The following is a 26,173-nucleotide window of genomic DNA, read 5'->3' on the forward strand; positions in this document are numbered from 1 at the left end:
TCTCCTAGCTTCCTTCTGCCTGACTCAGGATGTTGTCATCCTGGGTCACCAAGTACTATCACAGAAAGAAGGAAGTTGATTGTTCAAGAATCCAAATGCTGTAACATATAAATAGTTTATTGGACATAATCAGCATCTTGAACTACAGCAGGAAATTTTTGGGAAGCCATTGTAAGAGTTCCTTCTAGATCTCAATGTCAAGCCACCAGGTTGGTGTACTTAGCCCTGATGAGGTTTTCAAATGAGATTTAGACAGTCTACCACCTGCCAAGTACAATGAATTCTCCTAATCCCAGTTCCTACAGGGAAAGGAAAGTGTTACTGTAGCAAAATTCTCATTAAAAAGTTCCAGGTTTGACCACCTGGCCAAAATGGACAATGTGACAGCCGGAGCTTGGAAATTTAGAGAATCCAGACCGAAGCATCTCAGAGTCTGTCATGCTTCAAGAATATGAACTTGTCTTCAAAATTTCAAGGGTTTTTTTTATTGTTACCATGGATATGCACATGTGAACAAGTAATCAGGATAATCATAATACCAACTGGCTCTCCCAGATGTTTCCTCCATGGCACAAAAGTTATCTTAGCTCCATCTTGACAGTGTTAGTCTGTTGACCTTCATCCAAACCCATGTTCTACCAGGCAGTTGACAGGTAAGTTTGCCACAGAAAGTCATTATTCAGAAGCAATAGAATATTGAGTGTTTACACCTTGAAGACAGCACAATTCATACGATTTGACACATCTCTAAATGGCCTTACATGCAAATTGAATGAGATAGGAAACCAAAGAGAATCGGAATCTTATCAAATCCTGAAATAGAGAAAACGTAGACATTTTTATTTTGTCAAAAATACAGTCAAAGTTTTCTCACACATGTGAGGTCAAAGATAATTCACTTTCATCTGCTTGGAGTAGAGGACAAGCTGGTGACTCTTCTGATCAAGAACATTAAAAACAAATAGCCTGGGAAAGATTATGATGATAATGATGAAGATGATGATAAAGAATTAAGAACACCCTCAGTACATTCTCTTTGTGGTATATTTTGTGTTAAGGATAAAGCAATTAGGGTGATGGAGCTCTGGATACCATTAATATTTGCTAGTATCTTATGTCTGATCCAATTCCACTCAAATTAACAACAGTATGCAACTCATTTTAAAAGCTTTTGTAGATAAGCCCAAGAACAAGAGGCTAACAATTGCTACTTCTAAAAAATCCGGTATTTTTCTTCCACTGAGTACAGGAATGTCAATCTTCCACGACTCGTTCAAAACATAGAAAATGCATTGATATGCACGGAGTTGTAAAATGCTTTATGGGATTACAGCTGTATATTATGTATATATGTGTATATCAATAATTCTTTAATTATTTTTTTTACTACTAGCACAACCTAGAATATTGCTGTATTTTTAATGCTGTGTAAGTTTTTCTTTTTACTTTAAGATCCTCTCAAAAATATACTTGTACTTCCTACACAGAACAAAAAACACCGCAGGATGGTGGAACTGGAAAGGGTAAAGGTGAGTCTGAAATCATATTTAAAAAATGGGCAATGAAGAGAACATTCCAAAATGCTGTTCTGACGCTGGATTGCTTGAGCTTTAATTCAGAATTTTGGTGCCAAATTTCAGAAGTTTGATGTGAAGCTTCCTGGGTCCTTTTTCTGCATGACTTATCTAGCACAAGGAAATTATGATACCTATGTGTATCTCCAAAAATTCTGCAAAGACAACTGACACTTTAGCAACAGCAATTTAATTAACAGTATTAATTAAACAGACTGTTCAATTGATAGATCAAATCTCAAGTGATTTGCATGAGCAGAAAGCCATGTTTAAGTAAGCCTGGATGTTGACACTGACCAAGCTTGCTAAAACTCAGATACTATGCACATTGGTAGCTTTTAAATAAAGCAGACAATCTCCTGCTGTCATTCTAAGCTGTTTCTATTCTACCACAGAAACTTGATATTGCATGTTTTGCCTTTCAGCAAAGTCCAATAGATTTTTTCATCTGAAAAATGGAATCCCACATTTGTCTTTCTGTCCTCATTGGGAGTCCAGCAGTTGAGCTCATGACAAGTTCTGAAAAATGTCTTTGAGGACTGCCTGTGGTGAACAAACACCTAACTGTTCCACTAGCAATGCATGTAAAAATCAGCTCCATTTTTAATATATATTTTTGTGCCACTGAGATTAGACTCCAGCTCTGTTGGCAGTTCTTCCGGTTACAAAGATACATTTTGAGGGAACTAGGCCAAATTCTGCTCCTTTTTGTGCTCCCTGCCAAAGTAGAATTCAAACAGCTCATCAGCTTATTTTGAAATGAATAATCTTTTTTTTTTCCTTCGTTCTGTTAAAAGGCTAAACCAGACCAAAATATACTTACAACTGATGCAATGCTTGCTTTCATTTGGCACGGTTATGCTTTTTCGTGGCAAATCAAGAAATGGCTTGCTTGAAAATATATTCTGGTGTTTGGTCTCTTCCAGACAAAATCTTCCCCTTCAGGCAGACTGGATGCATACTTGATACTTGCAGATTTATTTGGCAAAGGCGTGCATGGCTATTTTTCTCAGCAAAGTCAAAATATAAACACTGAAAGTATGTGGTTCAAGTACCCTTTGAAAATAAAAATGCTGAACCAGGATTCAGTGCATGTTATTTTGCCAGCTATCTTTGCACTAAGCAATTATTTTGACACACAAAATTCCATGTGAGTAATCAAATCTGTCATCTTGGTAATGGAAATACAATTCAGGAATAATTTGCATGGCTAATGATAGGAAAAAAGATGAAGGTCTTGCCTCAAGCTATTCCAGCAGTTAGTTCTGCTTGCTTTAACTTTGATATGAGAGAAATGTTTGTTCCCAAACTGAACATGAACGGTGTTTTCCCCACTGCTTACAAGTCTACTTTTTACCGAATAAAAAAGAAAACATGGTAGGTATCTTATCAAATACTTCTATTATCTTTTTATACACCATTATGTTTCTCTTTTGAATTTAGTAAAGAACGCAGGTGTTTCCTAAGGGGAAAAATGTTTTCTTGGTGCTTACCCTGTCTAGGAGGATTTTGCTACCAAAAAAACTGTTTGAGATCCCAGTATTTCCAGTTTCAGTCCATGGTGGCAGCAGCTGCCTCAGTAAGAATTCCAGTGAAAGCCTGAATACCAATATATAGAAAGAATAACTTTCTGCCATGCTCCAGTGAAACTGTCACCTCTGCAAAGCCATGTAGATGTCATTGCCAGACGCTTGGTTGCAATTTTTTTTTTAATTAGGTATAGTGCAATTGTTCCTATCAGCTCCTGTTTTGTTGCAGAGTATCACCAAGTAAGGGAAAGTATATTTTCTTAGAGTGAGGCCTTCATGTTTGTCTGCCAAAAGAAAATCTTTATAATGGTGAGCATAATCCACAAAATGGGAAAAGTTTCCTTTTTTCCAATCTGCCCCAAATCATTTACACTAGAAAATGAGCAGTTCAACAAGAAAATGAGGACAGAGCCAGCTAGAGGCTAGCTTTTGTGTAAACTATTTATTAAACTGTTCCTGTAGCTTCAGAAGTAATAGATTTGGGTAATTTCCTGAATGGGAATGAGACAGGAAAGGTTTCATATCTGAATTCCACAGCGGCTCTGCAGTACCTGTGTTTTAGCAGTAGTGACCTCTTTGCTGATAATTTATGAGAAACGGCACACCGTAGGAAGCCGGGACAGCCCCTCTTTGCAGCACAGTCAGGCTGTGCCAGAACCTGGCACCTAGGAAAGAAAGCTTGGAAGTCCATGTAAACCACATAGTCCATAATTTCCACCTCATTTCTAAGACAAAGTTAACAGCAAAAATTAGGAAGATAAAGTATACCTACCTGTGTGTCTGTTTGACTGTTCTATTTCTTTTTAGTAGTTACTGTCTGTGTGAAATTACATATTTATGTCCCTTTATGTTCACTGTAAAGTTAAGAAATGGAGGACAGTGTGATAAATTCTTTGTTATCTTGTGGTTGTTACACTGTAAATCAGTAGCTCAGAGCAGTAAAAATAAAATGTTATTGTGTACATCAATCTTTTACAGAATTTCTAGTATCAAAAATATCTGAAGTATTTAGTAAAAATATCAGGATATGTATGATCATTCATTTTATTTTCAGCTAAAAAAGTGACTCATCAGAAATCCCACCAAATTTACTACATTGTTTCATACTCATTCAATTTACATTCTGCTGCCTTTGTTTCTAATTTTAGTGTTATTGTACATGCTGAATATTGTTAGAATTGTATTCCAAATTGCTGGAATAATAATTTAAATTTAATATCAATTTGCTCATTCCTTTTTTTAGGTCCCATCCAGCCATTCAGAGAGCTACTAAAATTTCTGCATGTTTTACTGATATCTTTTTTCTCTAGGTTCCATCCAACCATCTACTAAAATGTTTGCATGTTTCATCCTTGTATTTCTCCAGGTTTCACTTATCCATTCTTCTTTCTACTAAAACTTCCATTGCTGTATGTATATACTTCAGTTATTATTTCCAGAGTGCAAAGTCCCCTTGCTGGGACTGCTGAATACTCTTTGAAAATCAGATGGGTAACTGAAGGCAATTAGATTTTAAACTCTTGGTCTTGGAAGGGTTGAACTGTGCTCAGCGATTTCAGCATAAACCAAAATGATTCAGCCAGTTGTTCGAGTTACTCCGTATTTATTAATGCACAATGAAGACAAGAGTTCACTCTTTGTGGTGTTTATCTACCTCCAGCCTTAGCCCTGAACACTTGCTCTGGGGTGTGGTAGCACAGGTAAATGTTAAAGCACCCTGAAGTCACCTGCAGCTGCAACACAGCGTCTCTGCCCCATTCACCACCCTGCCTATGTATGCCTGCCATATACTAGAAGGTCCAAGATTCTCGATACCAGCAGTTCATATATGAATCAGTAGTTATTACTTGTATTTTGACAGATTTTTCTACACTCCTCCTGTGTCAGCAGTGAGACATTTTAATATTGAGGTTACTCTCTTTGTGAGTATAATGAAGTTTTACATCAGCTACTTCTGAGACATGGAGTTTTCTTCCCTCCTACAAGAAGACTGTACTCCTGATGAAATTTCAAGAGGCCTGGTCCTCAGTTAATGTAATCATTTAGATACAAGGGAATAAGCATAAATATTGTATTTGTTAATGAAAACGTGCCATAGATGGATAGAAGCCAAAGAAGAAAAATCTCTATAGAGTAATACATCCTACTGACCTACTGTCAAATGAATGATTTCTTCATACTTAGGTTTTGTCACACAACAGATTGCTAAATATATTCCATTAAAAGTTTACTCACAGAAGATAAGGACAGTGAAATAATAATCATAGTTTTATCACCAGCTCTGGTATTTTGGGGACTTCTATTATCTTTAAATAGAATTCATTGCTAATGTAAACAATTGTTCCTCACAGAAAGCAAATCAGTTATAGCTGTTGAACCGCTTTTCATATTTATTCAATAGTCCGTTCATTTCATCCTACGAGCCTGTGATATAAGGAGTGATGGATTGATAATTACCCATTTGTCAGAACAATCCTACTAGTACGTATTTTTTTCATACTCTTTCCATTTACAGCACATTCAATTGTGCTTTCATTTGGATACCTCTGAAATGCTTGTTTGTTTTGATTTGTTTGTGGTTGATGTTAACATTTTGTTTGAAAAATGGTAGATAACCCTGGAGAGAACACAGCAATCCTTCTGCAAAGCTAATAACACCTTTTTGTTGTTTTACTTTTTCAAATGTTTAAAGAAAATAGAAGTCAGAGTAGTCCTTTAACAATGTGATTATCTACATCACTATGTAGGGTGCATCACATCAAGTGTTTTATGCCGATTGATCTTAATTATTTTTTCCGGCCACAGAGAATATTCTGTACCTCTTCAAGCCATCATCAACCACAATGGAGACATTATTGACAAAAAGAGCTGAAAGTACACTTTATACTTTTATGAAATATGGAGAAAGATTTGCGGTGGAATTCCTTAGCCTTGCATTCATTTAGTTGCTAGCACAATATGTTAAAATATCTGATATGACTTTATCATTACTGCGCTTTCATTGAAAATCAACATCTTCAACATCTGCTTTTGCTATTGGGTGATTCAGGTGGTGAGAACTCTTACACTAAACAAACTTTTTTTTTTGCTATGAATAAGAAATCATGTTTTTAAGATAACACATTAATCCTTCATGTGTAAGCCCAGCTTCTATAACTGACATCATCCTCTGAAGTGATTTTTAAACAGAAGTTTGATGAATCATTAAAAAGGAATGAGTAAAATGTTACGGCTAAGTAGTTAAATTTTATTAACAGACTTTCAATTAGCCTTCAGTGGTTAAGCAAGCATAAAATATTACTATGACCAGTATTTACAAAAATGCAACTGTATTTTATATGTGGTTTTGTCATAGTTTTCACATTTGTCCTTGAGAACATATAGACAAATTATAACTTTAAGGTCAAAATCAAAAGATAACTTCAGAGTTAAAATGTGATTCTGGAAACACAAATCTAAAATCTAAAAAAAGCTCACCCTCTTTAAAAATGTGGGTTAATATTTTTCCAAAGATGTTCCCGTTCAACTGTCTTTTCCTCCACTTTGAAATGTTCTCCAGATGATTTTCTGGTATGGTATAAAAGACGTTATCTTTACATTATATATACATCAAATCCTAAATATATCTAGTTTATTCTAGCCTTTCAAGTGCTACATTGGTAATTTAAATTATTTTTTTTTTACCACTAGGCTTTTAAGACACTAGGACTTTTAGCGTATTTTTATGGGAAACTGATATCTCTGAGGTTTCTATTCAACATCTAAAATTCAAAGAGGCATAGGAGACTCTTGTAAAAATAGTCTTTACCTTATTCTGGTTTTCTAGTAATCATGATTACAGCATTTCAGGTTTAATGCCAGTTTCCTGTTTTTTCAAGCTTTTGATTTATATAAATATATACCTCAATGTGCTCTATGAGATGAAACATTTTAAAATACCAGGATAACAATTGCATGTAGTGATTTAATACCTGATGATGGACACCTTTTAGTGTGATTAAAAGGAAAATCCAGTGTGATGACAATTGTTCTGTCCTTATTTTAAAATATTCTCCTATAATATGGGAAAAAATTAGTTGTTTGTTCCTTGCATTTTAAATTAATATTGTAATACAGGAATTACAAAGTATAAGTACAGGGGACTATTTTTAACTGTTGCATATCTTGATTTAATGATGCTGAATGCATATATGGTGCACATTTTAATTGCAGACACGGACATCAGAGAAATGGCATCTTCCTCAGGTCAGATATGTGATTGACCTTGATTTCATTGTGGCTTTTTTGTATTCACTGTGGATTACATCTCTAACAAACAGAACCACTCAGCATCTTTCATATAAACTCATGATTTAATAATAGATCACAGCCCACATCTCATTTTTCTTTTACTTGCTTGAAACATTAAGGTTTACCATTTCAGCTACTGAATTATGCAAAGCTTTCTTCATCAGTTTGAAGCTTCCATTGTGAATGCTCCTGACTATTAAGATTTCTTTTCTTTCCCTTTCTTTTGCAGGTTTTACGTTTTCACATAATTATTTTAAAGCAGTTGATCATCTGTGCTTTCAGTTTCTTTATGTACTTTTTTATGTGTATCTCTTTTCACAGATGAAGATGACACTTCAGTTAGTACTCCACCAGCAGGTTAGGATTGTGATAGTGCTTTGTGTGTGTATGTATGTATGCATTCTTCTCTTGACTGTTAATGCAGAAAGCATCCAAACCATGGGACTGACCTCAAAACATACTAATTAGAGAAAAAAGTTTTTTGAAATGCCGTACATTAAATTAATCTCTGTTCAGAAGTCCAAGACCTTCATACCGTATAACTTCCTTTCCAGTCCTGTCTTGAGGTCTCTGGTAGAACTTAAGCCGTTGGAAGGTAAAAAATCAGTTAGCAGCTCTGAAAGTAACTCCCCTTATCTTTTCTTATCAACAAACACGGAGTGCATTTTTAAGGTTAGTCTTGAGAGCAAATTCCAGAATTACAAATAAAACAGATGCCTTAAGACTTCAGAACAGGTTTATCCACATAATTGTCTATTACCTCACCTTAGGCCATATGACCTACAAGGTAGTTTGAATGTACGGCTCCAAGCCATTGCTGCCAACCTGGCTGGCAAAATGCCTTTGGTTGCTGGCAGTAAAAGAACAGCAAGAGCACAGGGGTCCGTCATGATAGATGTGACACAGGCCATTTTTTTCCATTTGTTGCTTAGTATGTTTTTTAAATGAATGAAATCTCTGAATGAAACAAAGATTTTGAACACTAGAAAACGCTTTGCAGTGTGTCAAATGAAAAACATGCTCCTAATTAACTTCACTGCCCTAACTGAACACATTTTCTTGATTCCTCCCCAAAGAATTTTCATTATTAACTTTGGGCTGAAAGCTATCTTTCAGTCAGTAGCAGTACATCGATTTACAGTGGCAGAGGATCTCATTGGTAAAAGCTAAATACATAGATAACATTTTAAATCACAATCCCCTAAAAATTAATTTTAACTATTTATCATTATTTCGCTCAACCTAGATAAATAGACTGCTTAAATAATTCGAAGTACTGTTCCCTCAGATAAATACTGAACAACATAAATTCATCTGTTATCTGGAACTATACAAATCATAAAGAAAACATCAGCTTCACTGAACCCTTCTAAATATGAACTACTAAATAGAAAATCTTGAATGGGAACTGAACTAAACTAATTTAGAGTTCCTAGAGAAAAGGGGGAAAGATTTCCGAATTTTTTTTCTCAGCTGTTCACTTCCTTTTTCTAGTAACCAAATAGTTCCTCATGGGTATGGTCCTAATCTTCTTGCATGAAGAATCAATGTTCTTTAAATCCCAATGATCTGAGGTCAGTTAAGCTGTGATCTCTGAGCTGGTGTCATCTAAATTACTCTTCCCTTTCAGATGGGATGTCTAAGCCAACGGAAAGAAAAGATTCAGGTGAGACCTCCTGAAAAACATGTTGAAACAGTCCAAATTTTACATGATAGAGTAATTATTAATAAACTACTTCTTAAAGATTATATTTAACTTTAATTGTTTATGCAGTATCAAACTGTTGAAATGCTTTTAGGTATCAGAGCAAATAGGTTTCTAGCAGCTAAGGCAGGAGGGAGAGACGGCTCTGCTGCACAAGACAGGACACGTATCAGTATTTTACACATACATACATACCTATCTATCTATATCTATTTCTATATAGATAGATACGCAACTATTCCCTTCCTCCTCAGCCTACAGGGTGACAGTGGCTTACCTGAATCCCCTACACAGGCCCCAGGCGACTGTCAGGAGAATGGCTTCTTCTCACAGCTCAAAGGACGGTGGGGAAAACTTAGTAAAGTCATAACCTCTTTCTTCCTACCCTGGCAGGTAACCATACTGCACCCACTTTTGTGGTTTCAGGATTTGCAGCCTCTGGAACAAAATGAGCAGCAGGTACTTCAACCATGGTTACTGACCTGGCATAGCCGCCTATGCCAGCCCCCTGAGCCAACGCCAAACCCACGTTTTGTTCTGTTCGCTTAATAAATAGGAAAACTTTAATATCTAAAGGCGATGATAATCTTTAGGTGTTATTTTATGTGGTACCGAATTAATGACTCTATGTAAGCTTGTTCCATTTATTAATATCCTTTTTCCATTTCACCCTGTGGCGTGTTAGGTTTATTACTGCACGTGACCGGTTCCTGTGCCGAGCACTGTCACATCATTTTATTCACACCAGTAACTCTCACTCGTTCTTACGTCGTTTCCATATACTAGCATGTTACACCCGCATAATCTAAGCATCTAGATTATAGAGAGAGTATATATAGATGTCTATCTATATATATTTGTGTTCACGTATGTCTGTGTATATGTTTTCATATATGTGTATATACGTGTATATATACAGGTATGTCTTCACCTGCAAGAAATATTGTACAAGCAGACATATACAGAAGTGTTAGGCACACCGCCCAAAATTCACTGAAAGACTGAAAGGCAAAGATTTTATAGCAAAGCTGTCTAACATTTCTATACCTTTTTAAAATTCCTAATAGACTTTAGGATAATAAAAAAGGTTTGGTTGCATTTTCCCATGGTTGCCATGAGTTGTGTTGCATTCGTGAGCGATGGAAATTTTCATGAGTTAAGAAGGTTCCTGTAGCAGTAATCTCTACGTAGCAGAAAGACAATTCTGACTTCTGGAAATTAGTTTCTACAGAGCATACTGAGCAGGAAAAGTAACTTTTCATTTCAAGACCAGGGTTTGACAAAGTGAGAAGTGTTGTGTGACTGGTTCCTCATTTGTGCTAGTTATGAAACCAAAACCAAAAGAGCACTGGATAAACTATAAAAAGCTACCTTGGCTTCTGAAACAATCTGAAGTTCAAAGGGAACAAGGGAGAGGCAGCTCTGATCTCAAAGAGACAGATGGTTTTGTTAATCATAGCTGTACATTTACACATTTGCTCTGCTCTTCAGTGCTACCAGGGCAGCGCTGGCTTTACTCAGTTTCCCCTGTGCACTGGCACCTAACTCCCCAGAAAAAGGAGATGTGGCACTGGGACTCTGCAAGTTCTCATTTGGAATAAGAGACACATGCTTTGCCTCTCTGTAGGAAGGGAGTGGGTAGCAGACAGACATTCACTGCCTTGCTCTCCCTGCTTTTTCTTTTAGGAATCATCTTGGACCACGGTTTTGCATGTGTTTCCCCAAGGTGTAACTGCTTAGCACGAAGCCAGGGCTGTTCAGATAAGCAGAAAGAGCAGAAACGCACAGCGGTGCCGGCAGAGTTCTCTGCCCTGGGGAGACCGCTTGCTTGCTGCTTCTGTCAGTACCATTGCTCCTTCTCAGTTCCAAAATCTCCATTTCCGAAAGAGATTTCCAAAAGGTGCTTGTGTCTGAACATGTGACACAATCATTTCCATCTGACAAACTATTTCTCTGTAAAACATTGGTCTATGCACGGGGCAGGACGAGGTATTGACTGCTCCTCAAACTCTCTGCTTCTGTCATGGTAAAAGAGAACGAAGTTCAAAAGTAAGCTTCATCCCTGCCCTATTTTGTGGACAAAGAGGAAAAATTAGCTTGTACAATTGCCTGAGTCTGGGCTTGGGAGAGACCCACCGAAACTATGCATCATATGTGCTTTCCTTGTGCTTACAGCTGTTTGTGTTTTCAGAACCTCCATCTCTTCTGAAAAACAAAGAGCTGACCTTTGTGCATTGCCTCTGTAAAGCACTCATGGTTGAATGCTGGTGCCGTTCGAGTTGCTCAGTCCCCGTCCTGCCTGATCAGGTTCCCCCTCTCTTCCTCCCTGATAGCTCCATTTTCTGTCACCACAGAGGTAGCGTTCTTGCAGGAACTGTATTCTATGTGACAGCCAAGCAATGGATGTCAGTGTGAACAAAAACTTACATATCTTTCAGGACATCTGAAGAGAGAGGTAATAGGGTTAGAGAGTTTAGTAAGCTCAGGTAAGTGTATTTTGGAGGGATTAGAAGCATGCTCAGATGATTGACATTTCCCTCTCTCTCTGCATCTCAGTGTGGTCTATTGGAGAAGGAGCTCCAGAAGAGTCAGAAAAACGCGATGACTCCCAAAGATCCACTTTATTCGTCGAAAAGCCTCAGAGTGGTTCAGTGAGCGTTGGTAAGTGCTTAGAAACAAAATCAAAAGCCACTTCCAGAGAGGGAGAGACTCAGGCAGATCCTGGAAAGGTACCTGCAGTTCCTGTGACCCTCAGCTTCTGCTGGATGTGAACTCCAGCTCTTCGAAGGCAAAAAGGACTGTACAAAGAGAAGCAAAACCTGATCGTTTAACTCCAGACAAGCTCAAAATCTAATAGTTTACTGAACGCAGTGGGTAAGAGGTATAGTTGCCCAGAGAGGTAGTGGAGGCCCCATCCCTGGAAGCATTCAAGGCCAGGTTGGACTGGGCTCTGAGCAACCTGATCTGGTTAGTGGTGTCCCTGCTCCTGCAGGGGGGTTGGACTAGATGACCTCTAGGGGTCCCTTCCAACCCAAAACATTCTATGATTCTATGATTCTATGATTCTATGATAGTTTCTGGAGAAGAGAGCTGGTTATTGTGGTGCTATTGGCCATGCTGTTACTGGTACGTCAGGGGGATCTACCCAGAGGCCCGCAGTGTAGCTCAGGGATTGCTGGGTCAGCTTTTGTACCCTACAGCTGTGTGTAAATTAGCAAGTAGGCTCACAGGAGCGGCTCTGTAGGGAAGCTGGTAGGGCCACCCCTGCTGTAACCATTCTGGGGGATTTGCTCTGGGCGAGCTCTGGTTTAGTCCAGTGGTCTGTACACCTATTGGCACTTGGAGCACAGCTGGTAAACTCTCAGAGCACATCTTTGGGTTTAATTTCATCCCAGGGGAATCCCATTGAAGCACTGTGAGGACTTTCTGTGTTGTGAAGCAGAGCACAGTAAGTGGGGACAGTTAGGAGGTTCACCTCCAAACTGCACTCCTGAGCCATGCTAACACAGTAAGGTAGCTGCACCCTAAGCAGGGTGACAGCAACGGTGGGAAGTTCACTACAGGTTACTTAATATGTCTCCTGTGTACTTAGATACACTAAGATGTGCTCAGATTTTTTTTTTTTTTTAATACATGACTATTATTTTTCTCAGTTTCTGAGTAGAAAAAGAGCATTTTTGGAGGATTTATTTGGAAAATAAATATAAGGAGTTAACTGTATTCTCCTCTGGAGACCATGAATGTTAGGATAGAAACTCAGCAGGGGCCGGGCACTGGTGTTCTGAAAATTGAGCTAACATTTACTATTCCCAAATTATTGTTTAGAGAAGACTCTTCCCCCTCCTTTCTCAGCTTAATGAATTAATGATAGAAATGCACTAAGAGCTCCAGGCTTTCTTTTCCAGACTGAAGTTACAACTGTCTGGCAGCCTAGGAACACCCGTGCTTGTTTTAAGCAAGGAAATTCAAATATTTGGAACCATTTGCCCATGACAACATGGAGTTTTGCCTCTTGCTTCTCTGTGTCTCAAGCTCCAAATTGGCATGGGCAGGCAGCTTCCAAACCCCAAATCAGTAACCTCTGTAACACTGCAGTGTTACACACATAGCCTGTGTGACTCCATCTGATTCTTACTATCATGGAGACTGGAAGGAGTGGTAGTAAAAGAAACTGACTGGCCAACCACATGTTCCTCAATGATTGCATTATTCTTTTCTCTTTTTAAAAGGCGGGAATATTACATTTATAGCCAAAGTAGAAGCCAAAGATCTTCTCCGAAAGCCAAATGTTAAGTGGTTTAAAGGAAAATGGATGGACCTGGCCAGTAAAGCGGGGAAGCACCTGCAGCTGAAAGAGTCCTTTGAGCGTCACACTAAGGTGCGTCTTTGCTTTTCCTTCCTACAGGGGCAAAGCTCCAAAGAGAGCTTAAGGATCAGTTTAAGACAACCGGTAGAAATTCAAGAGCAGTCAGTTCTAGCCCTGGCTTCCCCATGCAGATTTCAGTGATGATCTCTGACCCTGCACAGGAGCAGACTTTTCTGATCTCCCAGCGCAGGACAAGTAGTGATGGGGAAATCAAAGTTTTCCATCGCTGTTTCTGGGTTCCAGATTCTTTCCAGAGTCCTTTATTCAGGTTATTCCTTACTCCCGGTTTAGGTCTGAAAGACTAATCATTTAACTTCTGCTTTGTGCAAATGTATCCCCCGCATTAATGAAAAATTATGTTTGATTTTTAGATTCACACATTTGAGATGCATATCATTCAAGCTAAGGAAAATTACGCTGGGAACTATCGCTGTGAAGTATCTTATAAGGACAAGTTTGATAGTTGCTCTTTTGACCTTGAAGTCACTGGTAAGATTCCACTCATGTCTATAAAACTTTATAAAGATTTCTTTTTTTTTTTTTTTTAACCTGAAATGCCACCTAATCTTGTTCAGAACCTTCAAATGAAGTAATGTTTAAAGTGAATATTTTTGGCATAGAGCTCAGGGCATTTTCTTAAGTGTCTGTAATTTATTGTTTAAATGGACATTGGGATAGAGAGCATGTGAAACATTTATCCAAAAAACTAGAAAAGCTGGCAGCTAAAACTAGTGTTGGATTCAAATCAGGCTCTGGCACACAAGACAGAGAGGTGGGCTTAGGGCTATTCGGACAGCGAGGCTTCATCTGGCAGCATCTGAGCAGAGGGACGTGCAGTGGTCATGGCTCACCATGGCTTTACACCCTGTGCAGGCATGGCATGATCATGCTCCAGGAAGCTATTTCTTCCACTCTTCACCAAAATAAAGAATCACACAATGTGGAGAGCACTGGAGAGCCCTGTCTTTGTCTTCTTCTGTGTTATAAAAGGCCTTCCTTTGGCAAATGTGAACCCACAGGCTTATCTTTTCCTTCGAGAGCAGCGCTGCCAGCACAACTGTGCCCGCATACCTGCACGATCAGGCTGAGAAGGATGGATGTCTTCCAAAATGCCAGGGCCAGCAGCCAGTGGACAAAATAGTTTTTCACCCTCCTAAAGCATGTTCCTAGACTAGACTATTTGTTCACCGGTCAGGGGAAGCCGGTCACAGTTAAGGGGACATTTGACGGCTGACTGACAGCCTGAGGGGTGTAGGTAGGTATGTGAGGCCAGCGAGGCAGGGGCCAGCCCGGCTGCATCCATTCACTGGCTGTGGATCAGAACCATTTATTCTGATTCAGGCTGGGACAAATGGGTAATTCGCACAAGGGGGATTCATCCTTGCACCAAGAATCAACATGAGTCTGTAGCTGTAGGGAAGACTGCCTCTTTCCTCTGATGCTGAGCAAACTGTGCAAGTGCAAGATGCAAGCTGGAGAGAAAGCACAGGGAATGGGAAGACAAAAGGGCCAGAGCCTGTGTATAGGCAGGAAGGAGATCAGAGAGAAACATCACAGGGACAGATCTCCTATGCAGAGCTGCAGAAAGTAGTTTGGAGAAATGCACTGAGTAAATTTAGCTTAGCACGGAGCAGCTTTGCATTTATCAGAACTTAATGCCAAAGGAGCAGCACAAATTGTGGTCACTTAGCAGGGAACTGAACAAATTTTGTATGCCAAAATGCATCGGTTACATAAATTAGATTAATTTCAAATTATGGCTTTAATTCCTGTATCACTGTTATTTCTTAGAATCTTCCCAAGCTGCTCCATCCATCGACATCAGATCTGCTTTCAAAAGAAGGTAACTTCAAACAGTGATCCTATGAAGCTCCTCAGTAATGGATGCCGGTAGCATGCACAGAACTTGCAACAATCTTGGCAGACAATTGTAACAAGTACTTAAAAAAAAAAGTTGTTGTAAATAAAGATTAAAGAAGTGGGGTTTAGTTTGTGGTTTAGTTCAGTGGGGTTTAGTTGGTAGTAGGTAGAATGAAATAGTTACAACACATACACAGTACATATGATATTAAATACTCTGCTGTGAAATTACAGTGCCATTGCTTTAAGGGAAGATGGAATATTTAAGGCATTTAAATATCTGTTTCTTTGGAGGTTTTTAAAATCACATTTTAATTCACTAAAATATTCTACTGTGTGTTTCCTGAAAATTGTCAGTAAAAATGTGAAAGTTCCTGGTACCAATCCCATGCTGTTTAAAAGCAGAGAGAAAATTCACACTGATTTCAAGAAGATGGGATCTGGCTTTATGTTATCTTACAGTAAAAAAGTGTGTCATAAAGCCATCATTACAGAAAAACTACAATTAATATATTGCAGAGGCCATAAGATACAGCACTGTGTCTGAAGTATTTTGCTTTGTTAGTTATTTTTGTGATAAAATAGTAATTCAAACCAGTATAGATTGTGATTAAATGGTAATTAAAGCCAGTATAGATGTCATCTTTACATTTTATGAAGAAAATTGTCTTAGGACAGAAGTATTCAGAATGAAAGTGTGTTACAAACAGAAAATTAATGCAGTTTGTTAATTTACGCATACAAACAAAGCTGTGCTTCAGAAGTAACTGCTTTTATTTAGAGGGATTTGTTAAAGAGTAAATGCAAAAGATGTTACATTCAAGGTGCACTCCTTTCTTGAGAACATTTTGAAAAAACTGCAATAACTATTCTGCCCAAGCAGATGAGGAGATCTGAATATTTTCTGATTTTCCAAGTAATAGCTTGCATGCAAAATCTGGGATGAAATATTGGCATCATTTGACTTAACACTTGCAGGACTTTGCCCTTACTTTTTACGAATATTAAGGGCATTTTTTTTTCTCTATGTGCTTTATAATAAGGTATTACTGCTTAAGGACACATTATAGAAAGAAATGCACCTTCATAGGACTGTGATTCTATCTGCAAAAATGTACAAGTACTGTTTCTTCTCTTTTTTTAGCTGATTCCTCCCTTCATTTAGAGAAAGGTTAAATCTTAAGTGTAATGCTATGCAATCAGTATTTGACATATCTATGCATTGTTAAAAGCACCAGCCAGCAATGCAAATCTTTGTTTTATATTCATAGCAAAAGATCAGCACAAGCCCTTGTTTTTAAACACGTACACTATGGACATGAAAAACAAAGCTTGTTGTGTTGACTAGCTTACATTTATTTGTGTTACTGAAATCTAACACAAATCTTGGCAAATTTATGTATGCAGTTACAAAAATTTGTCATCAAAGTATAATAACAAGCAATGCAAACCTTTGTGTTATTTTTCACAAGTGTCTAAGGAAGCATAATTCACGTGAAAAAGAATACAAGTTTGTGTTGATTTTATACCATTATTTGTGTGTCTGGACAGCGTTGAGTATATGAGACGTGTAGAGCGTTTGCAATGTGTGTTGTCTAAGTCTTCCTGTACTAAACAAAGATTTGATCTTTTTCTATTAATAACAGCGGTGATGGACAAGACGATGCAGGAGAACTTGACTTTAGTGGTCTCCTGAAACGTAGGTGAGAACCAAGTGATGCAGTGAGCAGGTGTGGATTGCAAACCATTAGGTTCGCACACAGAAAAAGTCAGGTGTAGCATTAATAACTTCTTAAGAATTTTCTGACCTTACATTTTTTTCAATGTTTCTTCTAACTGTCATTCTCATAGTATAATATGCAAATATTCGGTTAATGGTACCTTTAAGTGTGCAGAAAAGAAACCTCAGCTTTGAGTGCACTGGGAAACGAGTGAGCCACAACCTAAAGAGGGCAATAACATTTAGTTTACTTGCTATTTCTTTTGTGTTTGCATGGAAGGTCGAGGGGAAGAATTTCCTACACAGGGATGAGCAGTTCAGAAAATTGAGTCTGGTGCAAGAGTAAAAAACTGCAGTAAATACTGTTAAATTTACCTTTTGGGGTACAACTTAATTTGATTTTATAAGCAACCTGATATGAAAAATCAGATATCATACTTTCAAACCATAGCCATTGGCATTAATTCTTTGTAACTTTCTGTTTCAATACGTGCACACAAATGCTCGATGGTGTTTTATTCAACTTAAATACTGTGATGGAGAAAAACTTGGGCACATGTTTCTCTAGTTTGCCTTGAAAATCTGGTGTTTGTTATGCCTCTAGATATTTCAGACCTTAAACCCAGTTTAGTCTTTTAACAAGTTAAGACAAACATCATTAATTAATGCATTAATTCATCATTTTTTACAATTTATCACAGAAATTTTATATGCCATGGAAAGCAATGGCAACTGACCATAGAGAATTGAAAAAGGAACTAGATCCTTTCATTCACTTTACCACTTACTCTGAAAGAGGAAAACCCAATATGCGGTATTAATTACATTAAAAGTTCGCAATGGGCTCATGGGCTATGATGATGAGGACAGTATATAAGTAACTAAAGCCAAAAGGAAAGGCTGAAGGCAAAAGTAGGCAGTAAAGGAATTACCTGAACCAATTCAAATCCACCAGGTCTTTGGTTTTTAAATCTTCTCATCCCTAATTAGGATTTTCTGTTTGATTTTTTAATCATACTAATACAACTTACCATGACAGTTCTCATGACTGACTGTTGGGCGTTTTTACTAGCAACATGAGAGTTGCATGTAAGAGGTCTTGGTGGTTTTGTGGAAAGAGAAATGTGATTTAAGAGTCATTATCACTTCACTAACAAGTAACTCACATGATTTGTAAGATAAATACTGTATAGCCATATAAACAAAGTATACCTACCGTGTGGTTAATGGGCAAAGCAAACCTTTAGCTTTTAGACACCTTTATTTGATATTGGTCAAATCGCTTCATAATCTCCTTGCTTCAGGCACTGAAATGCAACCTCATACTTCTGACCTTAATTGAATAAGATTGCTAATTAGGCCCCACTATGGGTATTAATACCCATTTTTATGAACACAAATACATGGGTTTAGTTCAATTTTTTTTCAAAAGCCAATGTTGTGGGTGCATTCCCACTCTTTTGTATGATTATATTACCAAGGAAAGAGCTAGAACTTTTCACCTGTGGTGCATAATACTTGAAACATGTTTTTTAAAAAAAACCTAAATGCATAGAATCTATATACTGCCTATTTTCTAATTTCGTGCTGGTCTTGCAGGAAGACAAACCAGTTCTTACCTCAGTAAGCCACTCTGTGACTGGTTATGCTTCGCCAATGCAATGGATCAGTAACGGCACGAAATTCCAAAAGGCACAAGATCTCAAAAACATTCAAACATTTAGGTCCTTTTTTTTTTTTAAAAGTACATCTTTCAACAAAATGCACATTTTCAGGGAAAAGATCTGAAAGCGATTTTGTCGAGAGGTCAATCTGCTTAGGAAATACCAAGCTTCATTTGCCCACTACCCACAGCAGAAACCATTGTGGTCTCAGGACAAAGTTGGTTTGCTCTAAGTGTCATAATTTGTTCTCCAGTTACACAAGAGGAAAAAGAGTCTGGAATGAATTATTTCAAGCTGGTTGAAAATCAGGATACTCTAAATGATCCTCATTCTCAACTACTGCCTGATTTAAAGGGGTATATTACCTCTATTCCTATGGCGTGTACCTCTCCTTAGCACGAACAGGCGTTGCATGGCAAGCAGCCAGCCCTGGGAGAGGAGAATGCCACCCCATGGGGTGTGTCAGCTTTTACATATGTTTGCAAGCTGATCTTGACTTGCCACCATGCAGAAGGAATCTCACTGAAATGCCAGTGTTCGCTGCAAATAGTCACTCTTCAGAAAGCACGAGCACAGATAAAAGTAAAAGGAATGAAGTATAAAATTACATACCTGAGATTGTCTAACAATAATACTAAGATAACAATGTAAGTATTTCAAAGACTCCTCAGCGAGAAGCTTTTTTCATTTTTAAAATAACACTGGCATATTACGAAAATTAATAAACCTCAAGGATTAAACAGCAAAATGGTTTTACATAGTTCCTCATCCAACCATGCAGAGATTCACAGGGACCCCCGGTGCTATTTCTGTACGTTAAAGAAAATTCTGTCAGACTTGATAGAGCTCAGATCTAACAGTAACTCCAAAGCTCAGTCTTTTTTTATTTCTCAACTGTTTATTTTCTCACTCTGTTCTCAAAAGTACAGATTTCATTAGACCAACTAGGTCAAATCAAAATGATCCTGGTCTGATCCTCAAGAATTTACAGGAAAAAAATGTCTAGATTTCTGTTCCAATTCCCGCATTGTTCTGGCAATTCACTTTTTTGAGCTAAGCTGTCAATCTCAAAAATTATCATTTGGTTTAGGATGCTTCCATTGTTCTCTCATGTAATGGCTGCCATTATGAAAATAATTGTACTTCTCTTTATTGGTTGTCATAGCCTGGAGTTGCAGATAGTAAATGCAGTATTGAAACTTCTGTATAAAGTTGATGCTATTCACACAGGCCTCTGAAAACACTTCCTGCTCTTAAGACTGAGATAAACATGGAAGCCAACAGATCCATCTTGCAAGTCCAAGCTGGTGTGGAAATCTCCAATTCCTATCCATATGCCAACTTTAAGTAACTCTGAGAAGCACTGGTGTAACTATAAACAGACCCAGATTCCCTTGGATTTCCATGTCCTTTCGTTGGTCACTCCAGTAGCACTTACAGGGACTCAGGGTTTGAAAGCATTTTTATATTATTATGAAATGTATGGATTAGACTCAGACCTCAATAGTGCCATCATAAATTGTAACTGATTCCACTCAAGTTACAACAGATAAAACTGATTTAAGTGGGATTAGCCCATATGCTATTATAGTACTAAATTTTTTTTAAACTGTTTTTTTTTTAATAATGAATCAATATAAAATGTCTTATAACTGATTACATCATAAAAGGCGAAATTAAAACATATATCCACACTCTGCCTTGAAGAAGTGCAAAGTAAGGTGTGAATGTCATTCTGAGCTATTCCACTCAAACTGAGTGAAAAAAAAAAATATGATGGCAGCCTTCAAATTTTGATCAAAACATTTCTAACTTCACCATAGAGTCAGCTTCACCATTTTTTATGGTGTGGTAAAGCCTTGATAACTCTTCTCCCGTAATTTTATTTTGCTACTGTTAGGGAGGTTAAACCGCAAGAAGAAGAACCTGAGGTAGACGTGTGGGAGCTCCTGAAGAATGCGAATCCCAGTGAATATGAGAAGATTGCTTTTCAGTACGGTATCACTGACCTGAGAGGCATGTTAAAGCGTCTGAAGCGCATGCGCAGGGAAGTGAAGAAGAGTGCAGGTATGGATAAGGCAGAATATACTTATGTTCAGTAGCCAAGCATGAGCATCCACCTTAAAAACCCAAACTTGCTCCATTTCCATGTGAGGGGACTTGCACACTAGAACTCAAGCCTTATTACTGCAAGGAGTTAATCAGAAGGTGGCCTTGGTCTGCTGCGGTTGGTGCAAACACCCTATCCCATTCAGTGCTTACCTAAAGCGTCCCTCCCTCTTGGTCAAACAGTAGTTCTGACTGGAACAAAGTGCCCCCAGTTGTGTGGAAAGGTGTTACCTGATCAAACAGTATGAAAATTAGACCTTATGTTATCATTAATATCTTCTGCAATAATATGAGTGGTATAATGCACACATAAAAGAGATATGTGTTTATATGTGTGTGTGTATATATATGTATACAAAATATATGTATATGTTGCATACACACACACGCATATAAATACAACACACTATCCATTATACTATTGCAGCATTTGCTTGCTCCTGGAGAGCACTTCAGAACTGGATGCAATATATACATCTGCTGTTCCACTGGTTTCCTGCAGGAGTCCCTTTTGTGTAGGTGAAATCCTCCACAAATCCAGCTGTAATCCAGCTGCCTGATATACCCTCTCTCCTCATCCATTACCTCACATCATAACATCTGTTAGGTTACTACACATTAATTTTTATTTATATTTTTCATTTGCCAGTATATCTGATTCTAGGCACAGTTGAGGGAGGGAGAAATAGTCAGTGGGCTTTGGCTGAGCCACTGGGGGCAGTTTCTGCATCCAGTGGAGCTCTCTAAGGGGTTAAAGCCCAAGGAACCTCCTCACCTTCACCCAGCGGTCTGGAATAGGGCTGGAAGCTGGGGCAGGAATTGCACAGCTGGCAGGGAGAGCTGCAGCAAACCAGGTGCATCACATGGAAGTGCCTGAATATTTTTACTGGGAAAGGGGCATCTCTCGGCACCTGGGACCTCTGTCTGGTCCCTCTCCCCAGTTCCCTGTTGAATAGGAAGGAGCTGCCAGCCATATCAGGATTTTTCAGCAGACAGGGTTTTCCCTACAGGAGGGGTTCTAGGATGTTGGGGAAAATGTCTGTAGTAGTGACAGGATGAGAGTAGGGTATTCTTCCCCTCACACCAGCTTTATTATAAATCGGAAACTTTTACACTGCAACAAGATACATGAAAAAATTCTTTTCAGATTTCATAACTCTATTCCTGTTGTGTCAACATAGTCAGTCTCCTGCAGTCAGGCATATGCATGTATAAACCTTAGCAGAAATCGATTACTTAGCTGTGGGCAATTTGTTTGAGGCACCATTTATGTATTTATTTTTGAGCCACAGATATTTGCTCCCCCAGGTCTAATTACTGTGGCTGGCAATATCTAAATGTTGATGTTAAAGTGTTTTGAAATGTTTGAGTTGCACCTGGCCTTACCTTTCCGAGAACAACTTGGCCTACATTTACACATCTCAAAGAACCTTTCTGAAAAGCCCCATTAGGATTCACAGACTGACAACTTTTGCCTGGTTTCAAGTATTTTTGCAAATGTTTTGCAGCTGTAACATTTATCACAAGTGGAACTGCAATGTACACCTTGCAATCTACAGAAAGAATCAGGAAAGCTAATTTGGCTTTTAGACAAACCAATGTGTTTATTCTGATAGTGGGAAGCTCAGTAGGAATTTTAGCTTAAAATTCCCTGTTAACTTGAGTGGCAGTGCTAGGAGAGAAGTCCTTTGCAACAGATTCATTGTAAATGATTCCATGGTACCAGCTGTATACCATTTTATTCTGAAATAGCACTTCTCAGCAAGCTGTCAAAGCTACATCTACGCAATCCTATTCACAACATGATCACACTGCAAAGCCATGAAGAGATCCTAGCTTGAACTTGGTCAGGATAATCAGATCCACATAGCTTTGTGCTTTTTCTGATGTTTCTGGAAAATAAACTGGTCCATGTGGACTAGCCCAAGAATATAGAGTGATGCATAAAACTGTGTGCATGTATTCTGACAGATTTGATTAGATTTATTTACTTGTTTTCTTCTATAATAACACTTGGCTTCCACAACAGCTTTTGCCAAAGGTCTTGATCCTGCATATCAGGTGGACAAAGGAGGTAAAGTAAGGTTCATGGTGGAGCTAGCAGATCCAACAGTGGAACTCAAGTGGTATAAAAATGGCCAAGAAATACGACCAAGTGCAAAGTAAGTGGTTTTATTGTATGTGAGCAATAAAGTGGGTATATATATATACTTCCTTACAAGGGTGTTGCATAGATCTATCTCTTTTCTCAGGTTGCACCATTTTTATTTCTGAATCTCATTATACAGGAAAAGTATGCAAATGATGCTATATTGCTCATGACGCAGAAAAGTCCACTGTATGCTAAATGTTAATGCAGATTGGCTCCTTTGCCAAAGATCCTCAACAAAACACAGAGCCATTTCCCACGTGGTAGTTTTTAAAAAATCAGGAAGCACTGTGAGTAAATAATGTTTGTCTCACCTTCCACTACCCAGTTAATGCTCACACTGAAGTCATCAACATGCATCAGCTCAAAGTGACATCAGTCATGTGCAACAGGTCTAGTGTACCCAAGCTTCTTCATCACCTGTATCACCCGCATATTGCTTTACTCTCTGGCTTTACCTAGAAGAAGTGGCTTTCCAGGTGCAAACACTTGAGTACAGGTAGAGCAATGGCTGGAAGTTGAGCCCAGACCCTAGTGTGGGCACAACCAGCTCTTACCACCTGGTACAGAAAATCTCATTCTACAGTCAGACACAGCTAGGAATGACGATGTGCAACCAATAATGCACAACAATATAATGTTCCTCAAATGTTGCTCGGCAGCACAAAATCCTAGCAACTTTCTCCTCTGGCCCTGTGAAAAAACCAGTAATTAAAAAAAGCCCTCTTAGAGAAAAGGGGCAGATTTCTTTCATTCCTTTGCTGCAAAAGTCAATGAAGGATTTCGATTAATATCCATAGTTGACAAAAAATGCGTAATAGAGAGGGTACCTTTTCTTTAGCCCCTCCATCTGTCATGAGCATATCAGAACTGTTTTGCAGGCAGCTATGGTATATGGATACCTCTCCAGTAGAAAGACCTGGACTGAATGCTCCAGTGCATTTCTTCCAGGCTGCTGAAGCAGCTGTCAGATGCTAATGAGCTTTGGTCATTACAAACCTGGAGCAGATCTAAACTGGTGACATAAAGGTGAAAGGCTCCATATCCCGTTACCAAAGCCCCATATCCCATTACTGATCTCTTGTGCCATCTGGCCTACCAATAATATTAACTTCTTAACTTCAGCTATTATTACACTTCACAAAAATGTTAAGAGTGTTGGAATGAGGATGGTGTCCTGTTACTGGTTATTTTCATCTTTACTCATCTAGAGTTTCGGACTCCATTTTATTTGCCATCCTTCAGAGCCTGCTCATTTTTTTTTGATTTGTTCATATCACCCAAGCCTGGGATTTTGGAACAAGCCAGAAGATGCTCATTGTCACTCTACACCATAGCCCTTTTTGATAAAAAGTCTATGACAGTTCTGTTGAATCTTGGAAATTGCTTCCCAGGGCAATTTTTCCAGTTCTGTGTAAAAAGCCTGGGATTTTCACCTCTAATAATCCCTAAAGCACTTTCTGTAAAACAAAAAGGGTCCATCAGTTTTGCTAATGTATCTTTGCTGCATTCCTGTTCAAACAGGTACATTTTTGAGCACAAAGGTAACCAGCGGATTTTATTCATCAATAATTGTATGATGACAGATGATGCTCGCTATCACGTAACAGCTGGTGATGAGAAATGCTCCACAGAACTGTTTGTGAGAGGTAACCACATGAGCTTGCTCCTGTTTCACCTGCTGTAAATTGGTGTGGCTTCTTTGACTGCAACAGAACCTAATGGGGAGGATCTGGTTCTGTATATTTTTGTATTTGTATCAGCAGCCCTTAGGATCACTCTGTATTTCAGTGATCCCTGACCATCTATTTAGTAATTTAGTGAAAGCCCTGAAATGGGGATATGGTTGATTTCATACTGTGTATTGGGATCTAGTGGGGCTGTGGTCCCCTTCATAGTTTTAAAGCCTCTCTTAAAAAAGAGACTTGCTCGTCATAGCGTTAGCTTTCCTTAACACCACACTTAGGTACCTGATGACCATGATACTCTTGGTCCAACTGATCTGTTTCAACTACCCTCAGATCAGGCTTTCTAGCAGTTTTCATTCCATCTGCACAGATGTAAGGGAAGACTCTATCAAAAGCTACAAATTGGTAGCCATTTCTTCACCCTTTTTGCTCCCACAGTGTTGATAGTCTTGCTGATAATATTCATGGCATTCCTCACACGTGCATAACAAAACAGAAAAACAAAACTTACAGTGAGAGAAAAAAATCATCAAATATTTCAGAAAGCTATTTAAAATAATGGCGCTGAACGGAGTTGTACAATCTCTTGCTATTAAATATTTTGAGTTTATTGTGCATAAAGGCCTACAGGGCCTAATGAAAACTCAGCTTTATGAGAGGGATCTGTGGGAGGCACAAGGGGAATGTCAACTTCTCATGTTGACCTGCCTGGACAAACTGTCAATAAAAAGGGGTGTAAGGCAGGTATTAATCTGAACAAATGTTATTTTTTTATTTAGCACATTTCCTACTAGCATCTTAATGAACAATTGCTTTTCTGATTTAAGGCAGAAAAAGCTGCACTGAGACTGATGTTAGGATTTGGAAGTAGTATCATCTTCTATAGCATGATTTTGAAAACCTCTTTCACTTAGTTTTCTCTCTCAGATTGTAAATCTGTAATTTTCTCTTTCCAAAGATCCTCCAATTTTGGTGACCAAAGGCCTGGAGGATACCAGTACCTATGTTGGTGAACGAGTAGAACTGAGCTGTGAAGTGTCTGAAGATGATGCAAATGTGAAATGGTAAGCCACACTTTGATCAAATACTGTTTTCCTTGAGAATAAAACCCAGAATATTTTAATTGTAGGCAAAAATGTGGACAGTTTTTTCTATACCAGTAGACCTGAAAATTGTTAAGAAAATCTCAAGAAAACATTATTCAAAAATGTAGCTACAGCAAAAATACCCTTATAGATCCATGGATGAGCTTGTTTAACCTTTACTTGTGCCTTAAGTCTTATAAAGTCTTCTCTGGAAGTTTCATTATTTGTTTTCCATTAGGTTTAAGAATGGTGTAGAACTTACCAATGAAGCTAAATCTCGGTATCGAATCAAAGTTGAGGGTAAAAAACACACTTTGATCATAGAGGAAGCTGCAAAAAATGACAATGCAACTTACTCAGTAATGACAACGGGAGGCCAGTCAGAAGCTAAGCTTTCGGTTGATTGTAAGTATCATCCTTCTTGCTCTTGAATT

At 38.4% G+C, this 26,173-nt stretch overlaps 1 protein-coding gene across 1 annotated transcript in view; it reads left to right on the top strand.

The window, feature by feature from the left end:
- Window positions 1-630: 630 nt before the first annotated feature.
- MYBPC1 (myosin binding protein C1) overlaps window positions 631-26,173 on the top strand; it is a 52,834-nt gene continuing 27,291 nt past the window's right edge. The window contains exons 1-15 of the mRNA XM_035888965.1: window positions 631-653; window positions 1,453-1,529; window positions 7,316-7,348; window positions 7,715-7,750; window positions 9,024-9,059; window positions 11,655-11,759; window positions 13,328-13,476; window positions 13,836-13,953; window positions 15,256-15,307; window positions 16,971-17,027; window positions 20,609-20,775; window positions 22,847-22,979; window positions 24,491-24,615; window positions 25,613-25,718; window positions 25,978-26,144. Coding sequence (XP_035744858.1) covers window positions 631-653; window positions 1,453-1,529; window positions 7,316-7,348; window positions 7,715-7,750; window positions 9,024-9,059; window positions 11,655-11,759; window positions 13,328-13,476; window positions 13,836-13,953; window positions 15,256-15,307; window positions 16,971-17,027; window positions 20,609-20,775; window positions 22,847-22,979; window positions 24,491-24,615; window positions 25,613-25,718; window positions 25,978-26,144 — 1,384 coding nt within the window. The remainder of the gene's footprint in view (window positions 654-1,452; window positions 1,530-7,315; window positions 7,349-7,714; window positions 7,751-9,023; window positions 9,060-11,654; window positions 11,760-13,327; window positions 13,477-13,835; window positions 13,954-15,255; window positions 15,308-16,970; window positions 17,028-20,608; window positions 20,776-22,846; window positions 22,980-24,490; window positions 24,616-25,612; window positions 25,719-25,977; window positions 26,145-26,173) is intronic.

Source organism: Egretta garzetta, unplaced genomic scaffold, assembly GCF_000687185.1.
Source record: "Egretta garzetta isolate BGI_Z169 unplaced genomic scaffold, ASM68718v1 scaffold321, whole genome shotgun sequence".
Classification (NCBI taxonomy): Eukaryota; Metazoa; Chordata; class Aves; order Pelecaniformes; family Ardeidae; genus Egretta; species Egretta garzetta.